General features: G+C 32.7%; 2 protein-coding genes across 2 annotated transcripts; one reads left to right on the top strand and one right to left on the bottom strand.

Moving 5' to 3' along the window:
• Nucleotides 1-224: 224 nt before the first annotated feature.
• Nucleotides 225-7,122, top strand: LOC127739254 (ADP-ribosylation factor-like protein 1). The gene is made up of 4 exons (XM_052250873.1): nucleotides 225-393; nucleotides 1,406-1,585; nucleotides 3,183-3,317; nucleotides 5,163-7,122. Exons 1-4 carry the CDS (start codon nucleotides 309-311, stop codon nucleotides 5,315-5,317), a joined length of 555 nt encoding a protein of 184 aa, XP_052106833.1. The 5' UTR covers nucleotides 225-308; the 3' UTR covers nucleotides 5,318-7,122.
• Nucleotides 7,123-12,299: 5,177 nt separating this feature from the next.
• On the bottom strand, nucleotides 12,300-21,653 carry LOC127739253 (cyclin-K-like). Its single transcript, XM_052250872.1, has 8 exons — nucleotides 21,517-21,653; nucleotides 20,530-20,611; nucleotides 18,242-18,373; nucleotides 17,357-17,462; nucleotides 16,343-16,400; nucleotides 15,875-16,050; nucleotides 14,372-14,496; nucleotides 12,300-13,671 (listed from the first exon to the last, which is right to left on the bottom strand). The coding sequence occupies exons 1-8, from the start codon at nucleotides 21,651-21,653 to the stop codon at nucleotides 12,907-12,909; spliced, it is 1,581 nt and encodes a 526-aa protein (XP_052106832.1). The 3' UTR covers nucleotides 12,300-12,906.
• Between the last annotated feature and the right edge of the window lie 2,881 nt (nucleotides 21,654-24,534).

Here is a 24,534-nt window from a genome sequence, read left to right as displayed (position 1 = left end):
TTTCACAATTATTCAATATATGAATGGGGGGTGTTTTTTAAATCCCAGCTGCACAACTGTACCCAAAATCCCATGTTGCCCTGAGACAAAAACTGGGGGTGATCTCAGGTGCTCCGGAAGGGTAAATTACCTGTTCATAGATTTTACATGACTTTCCATGACCGTGGCTATTCGTCTTTATTAAAAATATCCTTTTGGGTTTTAAGTAATATTTTCATCTCCTGGTTATCTCCCTTGCGTCTCCAACATAAACAATCAGAAGTTGAATATTTGGGAAACATATAAAATTTAGTGACATTATAATGTAGATGGGACTGGCATGCACAAGACCTGATATAAACAATGTCATAGACTTTCCACAAAAAGTATTGTTGCTCGGGAAAAGCGGTGCAGGTACAATGAAAAATTAATATGAGTCATCTTTATAGAGCTACATGTAGGACCCCCCTTTTTATATATATATATATATAGATTTATCCAAAACCAAAGAAGTAAATCTTGAACTTCTTGCTTTTTAACTAACACAATTATTTGTTTTGATTTAAGAATCGCAATGTACAATAAGCTGCAAAAATATATTTAAAAGACATGTACAATAAGCTGCAAACATTTCTTTAAAGCATCCGGTTTTTACCTGGACGGCTGCACACACCTTATTAAGCTCATTTGTTTAGCGAAATATTGCATGAATATACAAAATATAAAAACTATTTTTATAACACTCATTCATGTGTTAAAGTTACATTCTTAGGCATTTATATTATATATGAGGGGCCTGATGGGGGGGTCTCATCACGATTCACGAGTTGATTTTTTTGTCAATCATGATTCATGGAAAATAAATTTCAATGATCACGGATCACGAAAATATAAAAAAAAAAAAAAATCTGTAGAAAAACGGATCACGCTAGTGAAAATGTGCCAATCACGAAGAACGAAAATAACCCATCAGGCCCCTCATATATATATATATATATATATATATATATATATATATATTTAGTATTTTCCACGTAAGGAATATCTATTTTTTTTAGTAGATATTCCTTACATGGAAAATAAAAATATGGGGGTTTCATACACAAACTAAAATTATTGTAAAATAGTATGGATAAGAGCAATAACACATTTAGTTAGATAAACTATTAAGAAATATTTACTAGAAATAAAACGCACACACAAAAATTGCAGAAAAAGGGAGGTCCAATCACCCAAGTGCCTGTGACAGAAACCTGCAAAGACAAGGAAAAAGAAACACTTGTCACTGATTCTTTGAATGGGAGAGTTTGCAGTTTTGGTTCTTTGAATTGTTTGCATGTTGATTCATTGATTTTTGCACAAAGAAATCAATTTTTGATAATAAAACTTTATATAAATATTAATATATAATTTTTTTTATTCACAGGTAAAACAAGCTTACTGTATGCTTGGAAGCTAGGATGTGATTCTGTCATTAAACCAATACCTACAGAGGATTTTAATGTTGAAAAGATTGAATATAATGGACAAATCTACATAATATGGGATCTTAGTGGTGCTCCCAATTACCATCCAAGATGGAGACAGTTTTACCATGGAACAAATGGTATTTATTCACATCATGATTGATAATGAATGATACTTACACTGATTATATGCCTGCAGGATGAGAGGGGATAGCGGCAATGATATTTGTCTTAAAATAATATTTCTTGATGTTGGGGAGTTGTAATAAATGCTGATATTTAAAGAACAACTAATCCCAAACATTTAAATGTAAAAAAATATTCATAGAGTGATTGAAACAACACATTACTTCACAAATAACCAGATTAGTTATTTCTTTAATAACATTGAATTTTAATGTGAATTAAGTAGCAAAGGCAAAGGGGACTCATTTTAAAACAAAATTTTTTGCTGCTTTGTGTAAAATTTTATCAAATTCAACTATGAAGAATTTCCATTACCCAAATACTATTATTTGAAGTAAATGTATTTCTTCTGGTTTAAAGGAGCATGATCTTACTGTACTCTTACATGTATATGATAAAAGATTTTAAAAAAAAAGACATCTAAAGACCAAGTTCACCATATATTGTAAGTAAACTCTTGTCTGGTAGATGTAAAAATACCATCTACACCAAATGAAATGCTCAAACTTGTATTGATTCTATACAAGTTTAGAATGAGTTTATCAGGACTACATCAAATAAAATAACAATCATTAACTCGTGTCTATACTGTAAATTCAGAAATTATTGCCAGGTTTTTATTAATGTGAATGCGACTGGATGGGTATCGCAATAATAAAAACTCTTATCAGGAGAACATGAAATTCTTCCAATAGTTGTTTTTCATCTATGTTACACTATAGTACACTATTTAACAAGTCTGTATTCTTCCACCTCAATACCACTATTAATTTTAGTTATTTAGTTAAAAAAATAAATTTAGTTTATTGTAGTAAGAATTTTACCCAGGACGGGTTCAAACAGAAAGATTTTGAAAGGTGAGAAAACTGGGCACCTTACAATCAGTATGATTTTATTAGATGACAATACAATACTAAAAATCCAGGCTAGAAATAAGGCATAGGTATTTTAATTCAGTCACCATGGTCACAGACCCACGATTTCGTGGGTGTGTTCTAGTATATATATACACCATATGTCAGACTCTATAAATCACACATTTTCTAGACAAGTTGTGAATTATTTTAACAAGACCTATACTAAAGATCTGCAATCAACATGAAGCAAGAAACAAAGAAAACTGCTTTTCGGTCTCTAGATGTATGTATGATGGCAGACCTTTGATAATTTTTATTTAATTTATTCACAAATTTTATAGACTGAACAATTTAGTGCTTGGCATATAGGTATATATGTTGACCTCTTGATGTCTTTTAGTAGCTGTTAATTCAGAAATTATTGTGACCTTTTTATTTATGTTATAATTTAAATGCATCAGTATCAGGTTCACAATAATAAATCTTGCATTCATAATTTCAGTAGTGATTTTTCTTCACAATATTTTTGCAATTACATTAGTTAGAATTTTTTTTTACCATGAATCAGTGATTCCCAATAATAAATGGACACATTAATTTCTGAATTTAAAATATTTGTATTGTTGGGATGCTGTCTCATTTCTGTATACCCCACATCTTATCTAATTCATATTTACTCCACCTTTTTTTGCAGTGCTAGTTATAGTTGTAGACAGCAGTGACAAAGACGTTATGAGATCACTGAGGGAAGATGTCACCTCCATTCAACAGGAAAGGGATTTAGATGACATTCCATGTGTACTTATATTCAATAAATCTGACATAGCTGGTAGGTATATATGTAGTTATAACCACACAAACTAATTTGAATCATTTTAAGTCACTTTTATTATCATATTTAATATAATTTTTTTTATATTTGAAAAATAGTTTTTGTATTAAGGTGAATGCATAAAAATTCAACAAATGTGTAATGTAAATATAACTGTAAAAATGTTGGATTAACTTTGATAATGATTCAGCTATCCAACGACCCAAGTAAACCAAAAATAGACCATGAGTGATATAGTCACTACATGGTTAGAAGTATTTTGTCAAGAATCTTCACTATAGGGTAAGCAGTCATAGGACCCAATCATTCAAAGCCTAGAAATTTGTGAATGGAGTAAACACTATTAAACTGAAGATCTGATCTCAACACCAAATTCTCAATGGGACGCAAAATAAAAATAACAGCTGGTACTGCTTTGATTCCTGGCTTAAAAAAGGTTTATATGTTGAGGGGATAAACCAGTTTTATGCCAACTCAATATGGTTTTATGGGAGTATTGATTAGAAACTGTAAATCATGCCCATTTGAAACACCAAATATAAAAAGCAATCAAAGTTATATGAGTTAACTACTTCTGTCCAATACAAATTTGTTTAAGAAGTTGAGGCAAAGTCTGGATGCCCAAGATTTCATTAATTACAGTAGGTCAGAAAGATTGGGGATGAATTACATTACATTTTGCAATGTAGTTCTTTGACAAACTTTCGAGCACAATATTTGGATACTTTTTTTCTTGCACAGAAGTAATATACTAAAGTTTGGAAAACTATTTCAGTTAAAATTAAAAAATAAGTTAAAAAAGCTGTGCAAATTTATCAGGGTTATAACTTTTCAAGCAAGTCTTCCTGGTTAATCACCACTCTTTGCCAGTACTGTGTTATTTTGTTTTATTTTATTTTTTCTTCTCATCTTGTCATGTGTGTTTATGTTATGTTATAACTTTTGATGAACTTCTTTGTACCATTGTAACTATATGCATAGTGTTTGAGAAATAAAGAATCTTGAATCTTGAATCTTGAAAGATGGATCCCAAGCTGTTGGAAATTCAAAAGTTAATAATTTGAGTTATAGGCATTACAGAAAAGTGAAGTACAAACATCTTTCATTGATTTGTGAAAGTATTAGTAAGGATGAAGAAAAACAATCAGCGCTGTTTTTAACATACATTCAACCACCTTGCAATATGCCAAATTTCAAAGAAAATTTACTTTATAAAGTTATGAAAATGTTTTCTTTCAGTGCATTTTTTGCCAAAAATCTTAATTGCTTTTAACACTACATAGACCTTATTTTGATGTGTCAAACCTTGTTCATCCTTACTATGAATCAGATGGCGATTTCAGTGATTGACAGTTTGATGAAATTAAGCATGCTGGCTGCTGTAACAAGTTTTTTTTAAAAACGGTTACAAATTGATAGTATATAAATAATGGAAACTAAAAAAGCTGAAAAAAGTGAAAAATCCATATCCTTGTTTTTGAGATATATAAAGCCATTAAAAATTTGGCAGGAAATGATTCTCTCTAGAATTTTCATACATTTAACATTGTCACCTTTTTTCTTTTAAAAACTATGAAAAAATAACAAGGATTTTATAAGGTTATCAAAAATGGCTTTTTATTAAAACTATATAATTATGAAAATCAGTTTCGATAGCTATGTTTTGTGTATGATTTCTTACAAAAACATTTATCCATACATTCTGTGCAGGATTCCCGAGAAGTTCCGTTTGGTTCTTATATTATGTAATAAACTGTGATGATGACCACATGTTATTAAGTCACAATTTTACCATAAAATTCAGCTCTTAAAAATTTATTCTTCTAGAATTTATATTTTTAGGTGAGAAAGCAGAAGCAATAGAGAAGACTACAAACTTCCCAAGTTCACCATATCTTCATGTTATCTCCTGTTGTGCCAAAGATGACAATAGTTGTAAAGCAGCTTTAGCAAAAATATCTGATGTATGTAGGAATTCAAAATTGCCAGAACAATAGATCCATTTTTATGTTGTATTCAAAATATGCTGTTGGTTATTATATTGAAAGATCCTCACAAAACTCAATCTAAACATCTGTAATTTGTCTTATTTTATCAGTTAATATCTAAAAACCATTCAAAAGATTAACTAAGGGCTCTTCTAGAATTAAACACATTGGGGGCATATGAGTCACCTTTTTTTGGGCCCTAAGGGCTATTCCATTAAAATGTATGTGGGAGGGTAGGAAGGGAAGTTTAATTATTGAATGTGGGTCATGGGTCTTTTTTCAGTATGCGTCTATTACCATTATGCAAAATTATCTAAAAAATGGTTCTTGGTTGTAGGGATATTTTGAAAGTCCCTTCCTACCCTCCCACATACATTTTAATGGAATAGCCCTAACCACCCCTAATATAAAATTTCCATTTTACTAATAATTCTTAAAAAATTCTAAGAAAAATTTTACCTCCACAATTGATAAATTTGAGTACCCAGCCCCCAAAACCAGACAATTTTGGGATGGCCCTAAAATGATGGGCTCCAGTAAGGTCAGTATGAATATTAAAGCCTTTAGTACAATCTCTCAACTTAAAAAGATTTATAAAATGAGCAGATTTATGATTAAGGATGTTCCGGGCTAAGATTCTAAATTAATCATTTTAAAAATGAAGTCTTTTTCAACAGCTAATGTATAATACATTAAAATTAAACAAAAATCAAGAAAGGTGTGTGTGTGTGTTTGTTTTTTGTTTTGTTGTTTTGTTGTTTTTTGGATTTTTGGAATTTTTTTAGGTTCTAGTATTTTAGAAATTAGAATTTTTGACAAATAACAATGTCTCTTGATTTTCATATATATGCTGAACTGTATGAAAAAGTATTAAATATGCACAAAATGTCAAAATATTTTACAAGAAGTGTATGGAAGATGTGTTTAAAAAAATAATGAGAGATATAGGGACAAAAATTGTTTCAGTGCATTGCCTAAAAAAGCAATGGGGCTTAGAAAATATAAAGTAAGAGTTGAAAACATGAGAAACACATATTCAATCATGAATAGAAGAAGATGTGGTGTAAACATCAAAAAGACAGCAACCCAGTGACAGACAACTGGAAAGATGATTCATGGTCTAGTAACTTTAGTAGTCAAGATCAAATCTTAAGTTAATAATGGTTTTTGAACATTCAATTTTTGTAAACAAATGAAACTAACTCAAAACATTTTTGTCAAACATACAACAATTTGTCACAGAAGGGAGACATAGTAATCATACAGTCTGTCCTTGGTGTCTAAGGTGTTAAAATTTAGGTTCAGTCTGTGGTTGAATTTCTTTTTAACCATCAATAACTTTGTCAAACCTTCATGATCAACAAACAATATCTGGATAAATACTAGCTAGACTAGAAACCGGGTTCTCTGAACCTTTATGAATGTTTCATCATTCAATAGTTATGAATTTCATAATCTAAAAGAAACTACGTAAAGTTAAGTTTATTTTTTTTTTTTTTTCTGACAGCATGTGTGGTAGGTATATTTTTGCTTTTCACTGTATTTGGCAGTTAAGCTTGTACTTTAATGTATGAAAAGCTTTACAATTACGCAGCATTTTCAATAACATAAGACAAAGACTTATGAATATTTTGCTTACTTATTGAATTCAGGTTGTACATGTTTTTTATTTAAAAAAAAAGGTTGTATTGTTTTACTTTTTTTATATACATGATTTTATTTATATGTTTTAGTGCTAACATACAAATTGTTGTCCATTTACGTGTATTGTGTGAACATTTTTAAAATTTTATAATAAAATATTATTAGTTTTGTGATGCTGAAGTGCATAAAGCCATACAAACCAACAAAGTTATTGTAAGGTCTACATTTTATCTGGCAGGGTTCAACTGACCTTGATCTCATTTTCTTGGTTCATTGGTCAGTCTTAAGTTTTCATGGTACGGTCTGTTTCTCAGATAATATAATCAATAGGTTAACTATATTTGGTGTATAAAAATTGTTTGTAAGGTGTACATGTCAGTCTGGCAAGGTTCATCTGACCTTGACCTTAATTTTCATGGTTCATTGGTCTGTCGTTGATAAATAGAGACTATCACAGTACGGCGGGAATCATATGTGTGCTTATACGCGTTAGAGCTATCTATATGTAACGTCATGGTTGCTATGCGTTAACGTCATTGTATTCCAGCATTAAATCATTCATTTGTATAGACGTCTTTTTCTCACTTCATAACACAATGCATTCTACAATTATACGATCACGAGATTGGTACCGAGACCAGGATAAAAGATGGATTCGACGAGAATCAAGTCTATTCGAGCATGAAATAGAGCCGCCGTCACGAAATTCTTCAAGAAACTAGATGAGTTGAACACTGATTCGGAGATGGATATTGATATTGCAGGTCCAATTATTGATGCTATAGTGAAAAAACAAAGTGTTATTCTTAAACTGGATGAACAGATCTTGGAAAATACCTCGGAAGAAGATATAGAAGTTGAAATCACAGATGCAGATGAGTATAATTTAGAACTTGAAACACATTTACGCCGTTATAAGAAGTAAGCACAAAAAATTACACGTACATGTACAGAATTATCTCATGAAAGTATCCCAAGCACACGCCCAATCATGAACATACATGAAGTCAATCCCGAAACCCGTCCTGTAATGAACACAGAATTCATCCCAAGATTTTCGTCACAAACTAGTTCACTGTCAAGTCAAAACCACCACTTGCCGAAGCTTACCTTACCTACTTTTTCTGGGGATATTCTTGAGTGGCAATACTTTTGGGAGTCGTTTGAAACCACCATTCACAGTAATCATACTCTAACTGATGTACAGAAATTCACCTACCTACAGTCACTTCTTGATGCAGACGCTATGAATGTCATAAATGGTTTGAACTTGTCAAGTGCAAATTACCACAAAGCCGTAGAATTATTAGTAAATCGCTTTGGGAAAACACATAAAATTGTGAACGCATATATGAAAGCACTTTTAGATCTGCCAGCACCCTCATGCACATTAGATAGTCTCCGTAATTTTTCTGATAAGTCAGAGGTCTATAACTGTGGATTGGAATCTTTAGGACAGTGCCAAGATACGTATGGTTCCCTGTTGATCCCAGTTATTCTTGGTAAGCTCCCTATTACCGTAAAAAGTAACATAACAAGAGAAAACGGAAACGATGACTGGACACTTGGAAATCTTAGACAGGCAATACAAAGAGAAATATCTATTCAAGAAGCCAGTACTAATGAGACAGCAGAAAATGTGATCCCAACCGCAAGTTTTCATGCAGGAATAAGTATGAGAACGAACCCAAATATACCAAAAACTGACAACTATTTCCAAAGTAAAAGGTGCATTTATTGCAATGATCATCATTTCTCTGCAGATTGTAAAAAATACACAGATAGCACATTAAGAATGATGATAGTAAAGAAGAGACATCTATGTTTCAATTGTTTGGGTAACCATAAGATATCAGAGTGTGGATCGAAAAACACCTGTCGTAAATGTAACTGTAAGCACCACACAAGTTTGTGCAAAGAATCGTCCGATCAGCAATCACAGAGTAAGCATACTAGTGATAGAGAAAATAGCACGCCGATCATGCATTCAGCTGCTATTCAACAAAATTCCACCGTCTTCTTGAAAACCACAATAGCTCTTATATGGTCACAGAGTCAGTGCGCCGACGCTAACATACTTTTTGACGAAGGAGCTCAACAATCCTTTATAGCACAGGAATTAGCCGACAAGTTGAAAGTCAAGCCAGACAGAAAGGAAACCATCAACATATCCGCCTTTGGAGATTCAGACTAGAATGTTCGCCACATGAACAAAGCCACAGTATACTTAGAGGCAGCCTCAGGAGAGAAAATACCTTTACAGGTATTGATTGTACCTACCATAGCAGCGCCGATCCAGAATAATCGCAGGTACATTTCACAGAAACTACAGTATTTGAAGGGACTTAAACTAGCCCACCCCTTGTCAGAGGATAATACCTTTGACCTTTCTTTACTCATTGGAGCAGACAACTACTGGGATGTAATTAAGGACAATATAGTTCGAGGCGACGGACCGACAGCGATGAGCTCAAAAATAGGATATTTGTTGTCTGGACCACTTACTTCATGTGCAAGACAACAACGCAATTTACACATGATGCATGTATTAACAAGTCATGAAGGAGAGGATCATGATATTGAAAGGTTTTGGAGATTAGAGTCCCTTGGAATACGTTTAATATATGTAGTAAAACCTTGATATTAAAGGTTTTTAAAATAATTTCAATCATGAACAGTAAATAAACTAATCATAGATACCAGACTTAAAATTTTATAAGCCAGACGGATGTATGTCTACAAAAGACTCATCAGTTACGCTCTAATCGAAAAAGTTAAAAGTGCCAAATAAAGTACAAAGTTTAAGAGCATTGAGGAACCAAAATTCCAAAATGTTTTGCCAAATACAGCTAAGGTAATCTATTCCTAGCGTAGAAAATCCTTAGTATTAGTTTTGTAAACAGTTAATGTATACTGTAATGATAAAGCATCTCAGAGTATGCACTTGTTTTTGTGATGTATTCAACATTGAATATACTGGTTTTAATGAGCCAAAAAGTCTAGAAAAATTCATAACTTAAGCAAAATTTTTTTTTTCAAAGTTCGTTCTTATGTTGTACTGTTACACCACTGTCCCAGGTTAGGGGGAGGGTTGGGATCCCGCTAACATGTTTAACCCCGCCACATTCTGTATGCATGTGCCTGTCCCAAGTCAGAAGCCTGTAATTCAGTGGTTGTCGTTTATTTATGTGTTACATATTTGTTTTTCGTTCATTTTTTGTACATAAATTAGGCCGTTAGTTTTCTCGTTTGAATTGTTTTACATTGTCATTTCCGGGCCTTTTATAGCTGACTGTGCGGTATGGGCTTTGCTCATTGTTGAAGGCCGTACGGTGACCTAAAGTTGTTAATTTCTGTGTCATTTTGTCTCTTGTGGAGAGTTGTCTCATTGGCAATCATATCACATCTTTTTTATATATAGTTTTTTTTTTTAGGGAGTTTGCTAAGGCTCAAAAGTTTAATATAATTCACTGGACAAATGACATATGCCAGACATTACCATCTTAGTATATGAAACAAAATATGAATTATTGAGGTCTTCTACCTTCTGTAATATAAAGCTTAAGTTTTGATCTCTCTCTAGGCTAGTCAGTGCTAGATTAGCATCCCTGCATCTCAAATTCTGACAAAATAATATTGTGGATTCATTATTTTACGTGGGATAACTATTTCGTGTGTACATATGAACCATGCATTTAAATTATTTTCTCTTCTGGTCTACAATCACATAGATATGAATGTAATTTTCATTTTCATTTGTACAATTTTTCTTGTTGACAGAAAGATACCCCCACCTTACAAGAGATTATTACCACATATTAAAATAATAAAGCAAACAAATTCAATTATCTCCCTTTTACCACTTAGGACTGGAATTATATTTTTGTATGCATATTCTCAGGTAATATTCTTTAACAAGTAGGATCAAGATTATATTCCTTTATGAAAAAGTTCTACAACTGTGTAAAGTTTCATTAATACACCTCCAGTTTTAAGGAGTTGGACTTACAAGAAACCATTATGCACAAATTGAAGGAAAAAAGGTTCCAATATCTCCCCTTTAACACGTAGCACTGGGATTATACTCCTTTATGCATGTACTTGGGGTAAATTTCTACAACTGTATTAAGTCTTAACAATGTCCATTAAGTCTACTAAAAAGCAGAAGGTTTACAAGGCACATGGACAGACTAAAATACAGAAAAAGTAAGTTCAATATCTCCCCTTTAACAAGGGCTGTGATTGTATTCCTCTATGCCCATTGTCACGTAGTGTTCTACACCTGTAAAAAGTTTCATCAATATGCCACAAGTCTGTTAAGAGTTGGTTAACAAGGCACATTGGTAAAAAGTCCTATGTAGTAAGTTTGATTATCTCCCCTTTAACATATAGGACCAGAATTATATTGCTGTATGCACATCCTCAGGTACTGTCCTACAACTGTGTCAAGTGCCATCAATAATCATCCAGTTTTTAAGGATTGGCTGACAACTCACACAAGTAGACAGGCAGATAGAGTTAGTAAGATTGATTATCCCCCTTTAAACACATTGGACCAGCAATATATTCCTGTATGCACATCATCAGGAAGTGTTCTACAAGTGTGTAAAGTTTTATCAATATCCCTCTAGCCTGTTAGTTGACTGACAAGGCTCATGTGTAGGCAGACAGACAGAGAAAGTAAGTTGGCTTATGGCCCCTTTAACATTGTTGGACCAGGATTATGTTCCTGTATACCCATCCTCATGTACCATTTTTACAACTCTGTATTGTTTCATCAATATCTATCTATTAGGATGATGGATGGCTGCTTAATGTCCAGTGGCAAATTTAAATGCATATTCAGGACAAGAACATGTTAATGTAATATGAATATTAACCCGGCTTTTTACAAGACCAACACGCTGAGCAAGATTGTTAATGCGCTCTATAGCTAGTTCACAAGGTAACAGTCTGCAGGAAGACATGTCACCATACCCGGACACATTATTGTGACTCAGAGCCGACCAGTTTTTGCTCTTACTCATTAATGTTTGTGCTAAGCAGAGAGGCAGCAAATACCAATTTTAAAATCTTTGGTTTGACTCGAGGCAAACACTCTACCACAAGATCACTGAGGCAGACTATCCATTAGGAGGAGTTGCTCTTACAAGGCAAAATGGACAGACAGATCCACAGTATTTCTCTAAAAATATTCAGCTGACTTGTCTTAAGTAGAGAAATATCTGACCACCCTCATTTTAGTGGTAGAATCTACAAATATTCAACCAATCTTGAAGCTGTAGTTGTAACATAATAATAAATCCTCTTTAGGAAACTTGAATTTGGCATTAGAAAAATTCTGACAAAATTTCTTTTATGTTTTATATAAAGAACTTTAATTTTAATATAACAATTGACTGACAGCCAATATTCAGTATAAACAATTTGTCAACTAAAACTAGGTCAGATTGTTCTGACTGAATTTTAAAAACTGTGTTTCCAACAACTTCAACAATACCATACATAAAACACTTAATGTCTTTATTTTGGGTAAAATTTTAGTTGATGATTTATGTTTACACACAAACTTAAGGTGTATAATACTTCCATTTAGTCTTAAAATTAATCACATTTTTACAAAAACAAATGGTATATCATATTTCAATTCAGTCTTAAAAAATCCATTGTTTTAAATCTATTGTGTTTTCACATTTATAAAAAAGAATATGATTGTTTTGCGATTAAAATCCAGACATTCTTATTATTGTTGTACATGTACCGGCATCTGTTTTTAGCACTTCATAAATTTATTTTACATTCAATTGACTGTTCTGATTTCATTACATGAAATATCATCACATTTAACTTTTCCACAAAGGAACAAATTCATTTTTAGAAATGTTTACTTTTTTCCATTGTTGTTTGAGTGCTTGTTTTAATTATGCCACTTCATATCAGATGAGATTATCTGTTCATCTGCCAGTAATTCGTACCATTGCTAAATTTTGATTTTGACCTTGCTGTGATGATTGGGTCTGTGACTTTGATGTGCGTGGCGTACTTGGGCCACGCGGTACATTTGCTGTGGCGCCACGTTGGTTAATCATTTGCTGCTGTTGTTGATAACCCTGTTGACCTCCAGTGTTGTAAGGACTTTGAGCTACTGATGTGGTGGGAGGATATTGACCTGGGTATTGTTGTTGTCCCTGCTGATACTGCTGATAATTGGTACCTTGTGGATAAACCTGCTGTTGACCGGGAACCTGTTGTGTTGTAGGATATGATGGTTGTGGATAGCCAGGATATTGGCCCTGGGCAGAATACTGTTGTTGAGCTGCCTGAACATAATTTGCCTGTTGGTAGCCAGGAGGATATTGAGAGTAGTGGGCCATGCCCTGAGGTGTTTGTTGCCCTGCAGGATAATTCTCTGACGAGCTTCCACCACCCCCACTCATTAAATTCTGTATAGACTTACTACCCTCTCCAGACAAGAACGATGAACTGTACATGCTACGAGACATATAAGGATTATACGATGAGAATTCTGTTGTTTGTGCAGCGCCTACTGTTTGTATAGTTTGTATATTTGAGTCATCTGATGAATGTGATTTAGACGCAGCATTTACCATGGCAGTTTGTCTCAGATCAGAACTAGAACTAGATTCTTTTACTTTTGGTGTTGTTCGACTATCTACTCTCGCTAATTTACTCTCTGGTGCACCATCTGCTGGAGTGGTCTGTAATTACATAATTCAAACTACATATTTAAATTTTTATAACTGGTGGAAAAGGAGGACAAGAAAGGGGGCAAATATTATAATTATGGCTGACCCTCAACTTTGCAGAAAAAAGTTTTGCATTAAAATCAAGTTTTCAGTAGAAGTCAGTTAAAAACATACTATACTTTATAATGATTGGTAAAATCCATGTTTTTTGTTTCTTAAAAAAAATCACTTCCTATTACTTTTCTTTCCTTCTACTGTCTATTTTAATGAACAAAAGGAGATGTTAGGTATTCATATATAAGACAGCAACCAAACCACAACCCAAAAGATCTAGATTCAACCATAGACCACAAGTTATCATTTTCCATATTAAATCATTTTAGAAGGTGGTAGGTTTTAATAAGTACACAAATAAATAAAACTTTTATGCAACTTTAGCTTCATTTATTATTGCTATTATTTTTAATTTATTACTGCCGAAAATGCAACTGGTTGAGTGTCCTGAACTCATATTTTAATTTTACTTTATAGTTCATTTCCATTAATACATTTCTGCAATTTTGAGGTACTTACAATTTAATTATTACAATATATATTTAACAAATGTTTAAATATAGGTAAAATTGAGCATTTCAAAAAAATAAATTAACTTCCTTATAAGGATGATATAAATGACTTTTCAAAGAAATCCGAGCCTACACACCATACTTACACTACGTTTCTGTGGGGGTGGTGGTGGTGGTGTTTGTCTGTGGGATTTACTAGGCGTGACTGGGGGAGAATCTTCATGTTGCTGGGGATTTTTGCTGTACAGATCTAAGACCTTATGACATATATCTGAAAACAAAAGGTTATACAATGTATGTTAATGAACATAAAGAAAATATACATAATTCTAAATACTATATGTTCAGAAAATTGCAATGAGATAATTGTCGCAAAAATAAAAACTCACATTTTAAATTTTGATAGCATTTGTTGTTCCCAGTATTTCTTAAATTCGCAAATATTAAACACTTATTTGTTTCGATTGTTCAACAGTTGCAAAAATAAATGTAGGCAAAAATTTTTGTTTTTACAGTATTATACATCTATGAAATACAATTGATTAAAAAAACCTGTACAATTATTTACATTTTAGTTAAATATATTCAAGGAAGCAAAAAGCCTAAGTTTCAAAAGAACAGCAATACAGAAAACCTTAGATGTTCAGTAAAGTTTGAATGACTTACTTCTTTAAGAGCATTTTGAATTTTTGCCATTATGGTTTAAAAATATATTTTCGGCTTTTTCTCTATTCTTTTGAACCAAATTGTATGAGCCTTTATAAGCTCTCTATATGGTGTTAGTTTATGTTTTATATTGTGAACTTATTGTGAACTTAATCTAGGTTGTTATCTTTTTTCATACTGTCCTAAGTACATTTTCCTTTAATACCCCAAAAAACACAAAGAACAACATATCCTTTAACAACTTTATAACAGAATTAGAGTTTCAATGAATGGCTGCATCCTTATTTCCATTACTTTTACTTTTAAATATAATCTGGTTTGGAGTCTGAATGTTTTTTATAATTATCAAAATTGTTATCAAGCCTGCATAAGAACACCTGGTAACTTTAATCTAAATTTTCCTAATTTGTGACATGAAGAGGCTCATTAAATTACCTTTTCTATTAAGTAAAATATTAAAAGAGGTGATGACATGTATGAGGGTATGGATGGGGGACCTTCATTTCTGTATTCTTTAATTTTTTAGGCCATTTTTTTCTATTCTTTATACTTTTTGCCCAATATTCTCTATTCTTTATTTTTTTGGTCCATTTTTCTCTATTCCTTATATTTTTTGTCCATTATTTTCTTTCCTGTAAACCTCACCCACACCCTCATGTATAGATTTAATCTATTTTGACAAATATACATGTAGGAATAAAAGGAGATGTGGGGTATACATTTATGAGACAGCATGCCGATGACAAAAATATGGTAACCAGAAGACATCCCAGAGGTCTGTATTAAATTACTGGTGCTTTTATTATGAGAGTTTTCAAATTGGATTGGAATACCACACTTAATATGCATAATGCTAATTTCTTTCAAGATTTCATTGGGTTGATTCTGGTACAGTGCAAATTCTAGGGCCAAATATATGCCTATGTGGACCTAATCTGTAAATCAATTTTGTTTCTAAAAATTTACACTTAGCTTAATCTTACCCTCCATTAATTCCACTGTAATATCTTCCACAATCCCTTCCCACCATTTTAATTTACTTCCTGGTGGCTTGCCTTGCCAGTCAGATATCTCAAACTTTGCCAGACGTGTTGCCAGATACATCAGTGATATACCTATGACCTCAGGTTCCCATTGTAAACATAAAGTTGTACATAAACTGAAATATATAACGATTAATGTTGTAAACAAACATGAAAAGTTTAATTCCAACACAAAAGGAGGAGGAGCAAACATGGTGAAACAGCTATCAAATTTACTCCACACACAAAGTTAATAAATGTTATTTTCATTTATACCCTTTTACTTGTATATTATTTAAAACTGAATGTTGACTTCTAGATTTCTTGTTTTGTTGGCTTGCTGTCTCAAATATGCATTCCGAGCATATTCCTTCTTAAACCTCTTTTGTTATGGTATACAGTAAATTCCTGTGTTACTACTATACCAACCTATCATTTATAAAAGTCCATGCCATCTGTACAAGTTTCTGTGATTTCTCCTTTTCAACTGTAAAATAAAGTAATAAAATACTTAAGGATGTTCGCAAATCTTTGTTTTTGACTTTTTGTCAGATATTCAGAATTCTCTAGTTATATTCATGTTGTGCCAATAAGAATTTTCCCCGTTTCCCCCTACTTTTATTTTCATAGTTTTTGAAAGAAAAAAGGTGTCAATGTTAAATGCATGAAAAGTCTAGAGAATCATTTCCTGCCAAATTTTCAACTGATTTTATCTCAAAAACAAGGACACAGATCTTGACCTGTCATTTTTTTTTTTTTACTTTTTAAGTTCTGTTATTTGTATACTATCAATTTATATCAGTCTTTCAAAAAGCTTGTTATTTTGAAACAGAGGAGCAACCATTCTTAACAGAGGAAAAGATTAGCAGTGACCCAGTAGACTAGATTGCCAAATTTTTGGCTGGACCCCTAAATATCTGAAAAGGACCACATTGCTAATGTTAATCTTTCATTTTGTGGCAGGTTTAATGCCTAGCTGGAAAATGTTAGTCTGGTTCCCTACTTATAAAACCTCTTTCCATGTCTCTATCTCCCAATGGTTACCCTGACTGTGTTAAATGTCTTTATTAATAAATGCTTTGAAAAAAGATTTAAAATTAGAAGAAAATCTGCTACCAAGTCACATCCGACAGCATGGGAATTTTCCAAACATTTAAGATTAAATATTTAATGTGACTAATATTTTATCAATGTCTAAACCCCTACATGCAAGAAAAACAAGAAATGAAGGATAATGCATGTATGTGGTAATTGTGTTTGACAAAGTCATGAAAGTTGTGGTTAAAAAAAATGATAATCCATGTTTTGAATCTGTCTTCACTGTAACTTTCAGCTTTACTTTTCTGTCAATTTATTTGCCTGTGTAGCCTTATCACATAATTTCACAATAGCGAAACAAAAACAGTGAAAATCCTACAGGAACATAGTGATAAAGCAACTTACTTTTAACTTGTTTGGCAAATTTTAACAGGCAAGCATAAGGATGGTCCACTTGTAAATCAAATTTGATTGTCTGTAGAAGTATTCTTTCTAATGTCATTATTTCTTCCTTGAAAAATAAAAATACCAGTTTTAATAATTGCAGCAACTATTCAGTTATGTGTATCAAGCAATAAAAAGTCATCTTCTTAATTAATCTTATGTATCTGTTTTTGAAGCAGCATTTACAATGCCAGTTTGTCTTAGATCAGAATTAAAACTTGAAACTTAGAAATTTGGTGTAAATGTTTGTCTCCTGAAGCAACTTTGCTTTTGCAGTGCCATCTGCTGGATTAATTTGAAAATGTTCATTTGTATTATCCAATTAACTGTATTATTATTACTTCTGTTCAAATATAATAAAATATTATTATTAGCTTTTGTTATAGTGTTGACACTCTATAAACCAGTATTATTGTTATCATGGTAACCAGAAGATTCTTTCATAAAATTTTGAACATGCTCAAATCATGTCTGTATAAAACTGATTAGATCCTTAATAAGTATCATGTCAGAACATCATTTTTTCCTTTAATTGAATTCAAAAATTCTAAATAAAACTATAATAAACAAAAATACTCGATTCCAATCCCTGTCCTCCAAACAAAATTTGATTTGATTTTTGGCAATTTTTTTCTATTTTGCAAGAAGTTTTTATAGAAAAATTGGCATAAAATGAAGAAAATAAAAGATTAACCACCTCAACGTCTCTTCCACAAACTGTAAAATGAAAATCTAAAAATTCTAATGGCCTGATAAAATGAAAAAAACAAATGTACTTAATTTAAACAACTAATTTGGTGTATATAGTGATCATATGTTTTGAGCCTGAGTAAATTAAAACTTTACCTTAGGATCATCCGAAAACACGGCAAACAGTTGTGGAGACAGGATACTCTGTGTTATTTTAACGATGTCTTTACATTTCTTTGGAGTTTCCTCTACTTTACCAGCCAGAAATAAACAACCAGCGGCTGTTATCTGTAACCAAAAAAAAACCAACTGTACCATGCAACAAAAATAAGTCAGAATATTTTTTCAGATGGCTGTGACTAGTAATGGTTTAAGATGAGCTGGGGCAAATCATGTAATTGCGTATGCTAAGGCCATGGAAAATGAATATTAGTTTCCCCCAACTTGAGAAAATTATCAAGGTCCGGCAGACAGAAATTTGTTTTATTCTATTTTATTACTTATTTTTTTGTGAAAATTTGTGAGAATGTTGTTGTTAACCTGATCGTAAATTCTTATTTTACATTCTATATTGTGGTATAAGCTATCATGACAGTATGTGAAACTAAAGGGATGACAATTGAGCAAGGATGAAACACTTTTTTAAAAGAGATTATCAGACAATTTTAAAAAGCATTATTGAAAATTGTCAATTGAAACCAAAGCAACATTTTTTTTTCACCTGCAAAAAAAAGAAAAGAAAACTAGAGGCTCTCAAGAGCCTGTGTCGCTCACCTGACTCTACTTTGGTTTTAGAAATCATGTAAAGATAGATAAAAATCATAACATATACCCAAATAATGATTGAGGCCAAATTTGGTTTAATATTGGTCCAGTTATTTAATAAAATATCCTGTTGACCATCTTGAACATTCATGCCATGTTTGGTTTCATTCAATTCAGTGGTTCTCTAAAAGAAGACATTTGTATGTATTTCCCATAAGGTCCTAAATTAAACTAAGTCCCCCCCTGGGTGCCATCTTGGATCATGGACTGACTGCAAAGTAACAAGACTTGGTCAGCACCTCATAAGGAACATTCATGCCATGTTTGGTTTCATTCGATTCAGTGGTTCTCTGAAAGAAGACATTTGTATGTATTTCCCATAAGGTCCTATGTTAAACTAAGTCCCCCGCTAGCGGCCATCTTGGATGATGGATCGGCTGCAAAGAAACACCACTTGGTCAACACCTCATAAGGAACATTCGTGCCATGTTTGGTTTCATTCCTTTCAGTGGTTCTCTAAAAGAAGACATTTGTATGTATTTCCCATAAGGTCCTAAATTAAACTAAGTCCCCCCCTGGGTGCCATCTTGGATCATGGACTGACTGCAAAGTAACAAGACTTGGTCAGCACCTCATAAGGAACATTCATACCATGTTTGGTTCCATTCCATTCAGTGGTTCTCTAAAAGAAGACATTTGTATGTATTTCCCATAGGGTCCTATGTTAAACTAAGTCCCCCCGCTGGCGGCCATCTTGGATGATGGATCGGCTGCAAAGTAACAACATTTGGTCAGCACCTCATAAGGAACATTCGTGCCATGTTTGGTTTCATTCCATTCGGTGGTTCTCTAAAAGAAGACATTTGTATGTATTTCCCATAGGGTCCTATGTTAAACTAAGTCACCCACTGGCGGCCATCTTGGATGATGGATCGGCTGCAAAGTAACAACACTTGGTCAGCACTTCATAAGGAACATTCATGCCATGTTTGGTTTCATGCCATTCACTGGTTCTCTAAAAGAAGACATTTGTATGTATTTCCCATAGGGTCCTATGTTAAACTAAGTCCCCCGCTGTCGGCCATCTTGGATGATGGACCGACTGCAAAGTAACAACACTTGGTCAGCACCTCATAAGGAACATTATTGCAATGTTTTGTTTCATTCCATTCACTGGTTCTCTAAAAGAAGACATTTGTATGTATTTCCCATAGGGTCCTATGTTAAACTAAGTCCCCTGCTGGCGGCCATCTTGGATGATGGATCCGCTACAAAGTAACAACACTTGGTCAGAACCTCATAAGGAACATTCATGCCATGTTTGGTTTCATTCCATTCAGTGGTTCTCTAGAAGAAGTTCAAAATGTAAAAAGTTAACGACGACGACGGACGCCAAGTGATGAGAAAAGCTCACTTGGCCCTTCGGGCCAGGTGAGCTAAAAAAGAACTGACCCACAAGGTAAAACAGACCCAGCAGGGTTAGGGGAAACAATCAATCCTTTTTGCCTGGCCTAAAGAGTAAATGTTTGTATTGTAAAATTAATTGCAAAGTACTCAGGAACAAATATATTCAATATTTGAAGTTTGGATGACATCACAAAAGTGCAAAAGGTATCGAAAAGGAAAAAAAAGCAACACATATGACATAAGCTACAAAACTTCTAAACATTAATACTTACATATCGGTGGAAATCTTTAAAAGAATGGAAAAGATAAAATCTGTGAAAATATACTACACCAGTGGCACATGTATCATATCTCCTGAGGGTAGGTTAAGGAAAAGTCAAAATAAGGACTTGTGTCTATCAAATGATTCAATTCAATCAATTGATTTAAATAATGCCTACCGTTCTATCACTACACAATGTACATGTATGTAAGCTTTGAGAAACGTCAGTCAAATCTATTTAAAACCCATTCTGTTGTTCTGTTACATTTTTGTTATCTAGTTGTATATAAAAATCTGAGAGGCATCTTTAAATATTGACAGTGCAAGCAGAAAAAAAGATTCATCTGAGTCTTTCTAATTTTCACATACCGTTATATAGACATATATATCATGTATATAATACTAATTTACTATGTTCATCAATACTCCATATTAACAAGATACATAAATAAAGTAAATCACATTTCTTTCTGTTTTCAAATGAATAAAATGTGGTATTTTTCAAAAAGCATAATCGTTTGCACGAAGTATTGTGTAGATTAGGCCGAGCTAATTATAATAATTCTATAATCTTGGGTCTTTCATATGGCAGGGATTGTTTTCATACAAAAGAAAGCATATGACAGAATCAAATGATTTGTCTTTAAGCCCATAAAAGATCAGCATTTGTATGATTCCAACACCTACTGTACTTCTGCAAATATGAATTAGTAATGATAATAAAATGTCTACATATACATGTATGGCCGAGTAGATACATGTAGTTTATATTTTTGTACATGTAGATGGTCAATATCTGCCCCCTTATCACTACTATGGTAAAATTCCAAGACCCACTCTAGGTTTGTGCAATTAGTAAGGTGCGTCAGAACTACCTGAATGTTATAGAGACAGGAAGTTGGTGGATCTATTCAAAAATAAAACTTACTAACATGTTATTGTACATTTGTACATGTTGTATGACTAAAACAAAATGTGAATTTTTATACAAGGATACAGTCCCATCTTTGTTCCTGCGTCAATGATAAATCTTGCCCCTTCCCTTCTGTATCTGGCTTCTGTTGTTGGATCAATCCCATCTCTGTGGGTTGGTGTGTTTCGTATCTCTTTCTTATCAAAGTACCAACAAGGCATATCTATGATAATAATAATACAAGTTAGTGCTGAAAATAATTCAAATTAGCTTAAACATATGAATTTGTATATGCAACTTAATTAAGAAAAGAAAACACATTGACATTCAGTTAAAAAATCACTTTTATATTGGGTATTACCTGATTTCAACATTTCCCAGAGTAACATACGCTGAATATAATTGTTCTTGTACATGTTGTTATTGTTTCAGTCTTCCAGCATGTCCAGACAAGGTTTAAATTAATAAGTTAAAGCATAAATTTATAATAGCAATTCCATATTTAACTATCTTTCATTAAAATTGTTTTATTTTAAGGCAAATTTTGTCAAAATGAAATAACTTTTGCTAAACATCCTTGGCAGTCTCAGGGCTCACACTACATGTACTTCAGAATCATATGGAGAAGTACCTTCTCTTTTTGAAACTGATAGGGAGAAGAAGTGGTGAGACTTTAAAGAAAAGTGCTTGTTCGCTTGCAGTGCTACAATATTTTTTTTTACCATAATATAAAGAGCCACATGAATACTATTTATTTGATAATTTTTTATATTGTTCAATTCATACCTGACAAATGCCTGATAGTACAACTTAAGTTGTCTCAGTTTATGTCTTAAATAATCATTTATAGTTGCACAATCATATTGTTTCCTCTTGTCAGAAACTACATGTTCCAACTACATGTAAATATCTACATGTAGCACAAAAAAGAAACTTTTTTATAGCAAAAAGGAAAAGAAAGTAATACTATCATGTCAATTAAAATTCATTCAAAATTCTGTTTATCATGTTTATGAAATTCATTGTTTCTCATAAAAAAAATACATACATTTTGTAAATTTAACAAAGTTAAGCAACTTTAATGAAAAAATTATAACAATGCAAATGTAACACCTGCCATATTTCATATCATACTATCATCATGTTATCATACTAAGCAGATTTAATAACATGGTGGCAAATTTCTTTCAGGTTTTTTTTTAGGGAATTTTCAAAAATCATCATACAGAAGCATAAAATTGTGTGCAAATTTGTATATGATTACTGTAGTAGGAACATAATATTTCCCACAAATTTGTGTGTGATTACTGAAGTAGGAACATAATATTTCCCATAAATTTGTATATGATTACTGAAGTAGGAACATAATATTTCCCATAAATTTGTATATGATTACTGTAGTAGGAACATAATATTTCCCATAAATTTGTATATGATTACTGAAGTAGGAACATAATATTTCCCATAAATTTGTATATGATTACTGTAGTAGGAACATAATATTTCCCACAAATTTGTATATGATTACTGTAGTAGGAACATAATATTTCCCATAAATTTGTATGAAATGAAATGAAAAGCAATTGAAAGAAGAGATTTAAAGGCATAAAAAGTGAAAAAAAAGAAAAATGGCTGAAAGAATTACAGTAGTGACAGGAAACAGAAATTTGAGAACTTTACCGTTCACACCGTTGGAGGATCATCTCACCACGGGCAGTCAGTGGGAGGAATGGGGCTAGAAGGAATAGAAAGAGAATTCCGATATTTTCGCATTACAGATCCCAGGACAAAAAGGACGTAATGATAATTTACGGAGGTAAAGAAATTTCAAGATAAGAGAAAAGTACACCTGACCCCGTAGACAGACGCATGGATGTATATGAGAAGATAAAGAAGAAACTGAATGATCATTTTGCTCCAAAGAAGAACAAACATTATGCGAGATGCGTATTTCTGAAAATGCGACCGATTAATGGAGAGTCAACAGTGGCAAACGCGACATGACTATGAGAGAGAGCTGCTGATTGTGAGTTTGAAAATCAAGATGACAGAATTTTAGAACACATTATTCAAACCACAGATAATGAATTGCTAATCAAAGAGACGATTAACAGAAATTGGACACTTGATCAAATGTTACAGGAAGTACACCAGTTAGAAGATACGACATTGCAGATACATGACATGAGGGATATACATACAGCATCAAGAGCCGGAGAAATTGCAATCGTGACGAATTATGGAGGAAAACAAAGAAATTACGGCATGCAATATATAGAGAAAACACAGACAATTATTGTAATTATTGTGGAAAAACACATTCGTTTGAACGACGTGAAGATTGAGGAGCTACGGAAAACAGTATAACAAATGTCAGAAAAGGAATCATTTTGCTGTAGTTTGCAAATCGAGATTGCAATCCATAAACCATGATAATGATCGATTCAGGAATCAATGACACACTGAACGAATTAAGGTAGGAATGTTAGGAAAACAATGGAAGACACAAGCGAAGAAGAATGTTCAGATGATGAGTTTTTCAGAAGTACAGTGAATCATTTGGGAGCAGTTAAGAAAATAAATGTACATAAAATCGGAGACAAAGCAAAACCAGTACTAGTTATGATGAATGATGTACAAGTGGAAGTAGAACCAGATAGTGGAGCCGACGTCAACGTAATGGACGAGTATCAGTACAGAGCATACAAAAACAGAACTAGTGATGGAACTGAATTATTAGAAAGCAAAACGAAATTGAGTACTTTGCAAACCAGTTTAAAAGAAAAAGGAGAATTTATTACAACAGTGAGAAATGCAACACGAGGGATAAAAACAAAAATAATTGTGATTAAAGGAAAAACTAATTAACCACCACTTATTGGAAAGAAAACACTTATTGAATTAGGCATGCTACAAATAAAAGAAGATGGCACATTAAAAGAGCTAAATAAATTAGGAATTCAGGGTGGAAATGTAAAATTTGAACATAAAATACCAGATATAAAAAACAAAGCAGCAAGGACTAAATTAGACCACGTAAGGAACAGCAATAAAACTGAAAACACGAACAAGAAGATCAAACAAAGAGACAAAGAATACAAA

Source organism: Mytilus californianus, unplaced genomic scaffold (genome assembly GCF_021869535.1).
Source record: "Mytilus californianus isolate M0D057914Y unplaced genomic scaffold, xbMytCali1.0.p SCAF_4, whole genome shotgun sequence".
Classification (NCBI taxonomy): Eukaryota; Metazoa; Mollusca; class Bivalvia; order Mytilida; family Mytilidae; genus Mytilus; species Mytilus californianus.
The sequence above is the reverse complement of the archived record's forward strand: the minus strand, read 5'-3'. Positions and strand labels throughout refer to the sequence as shown.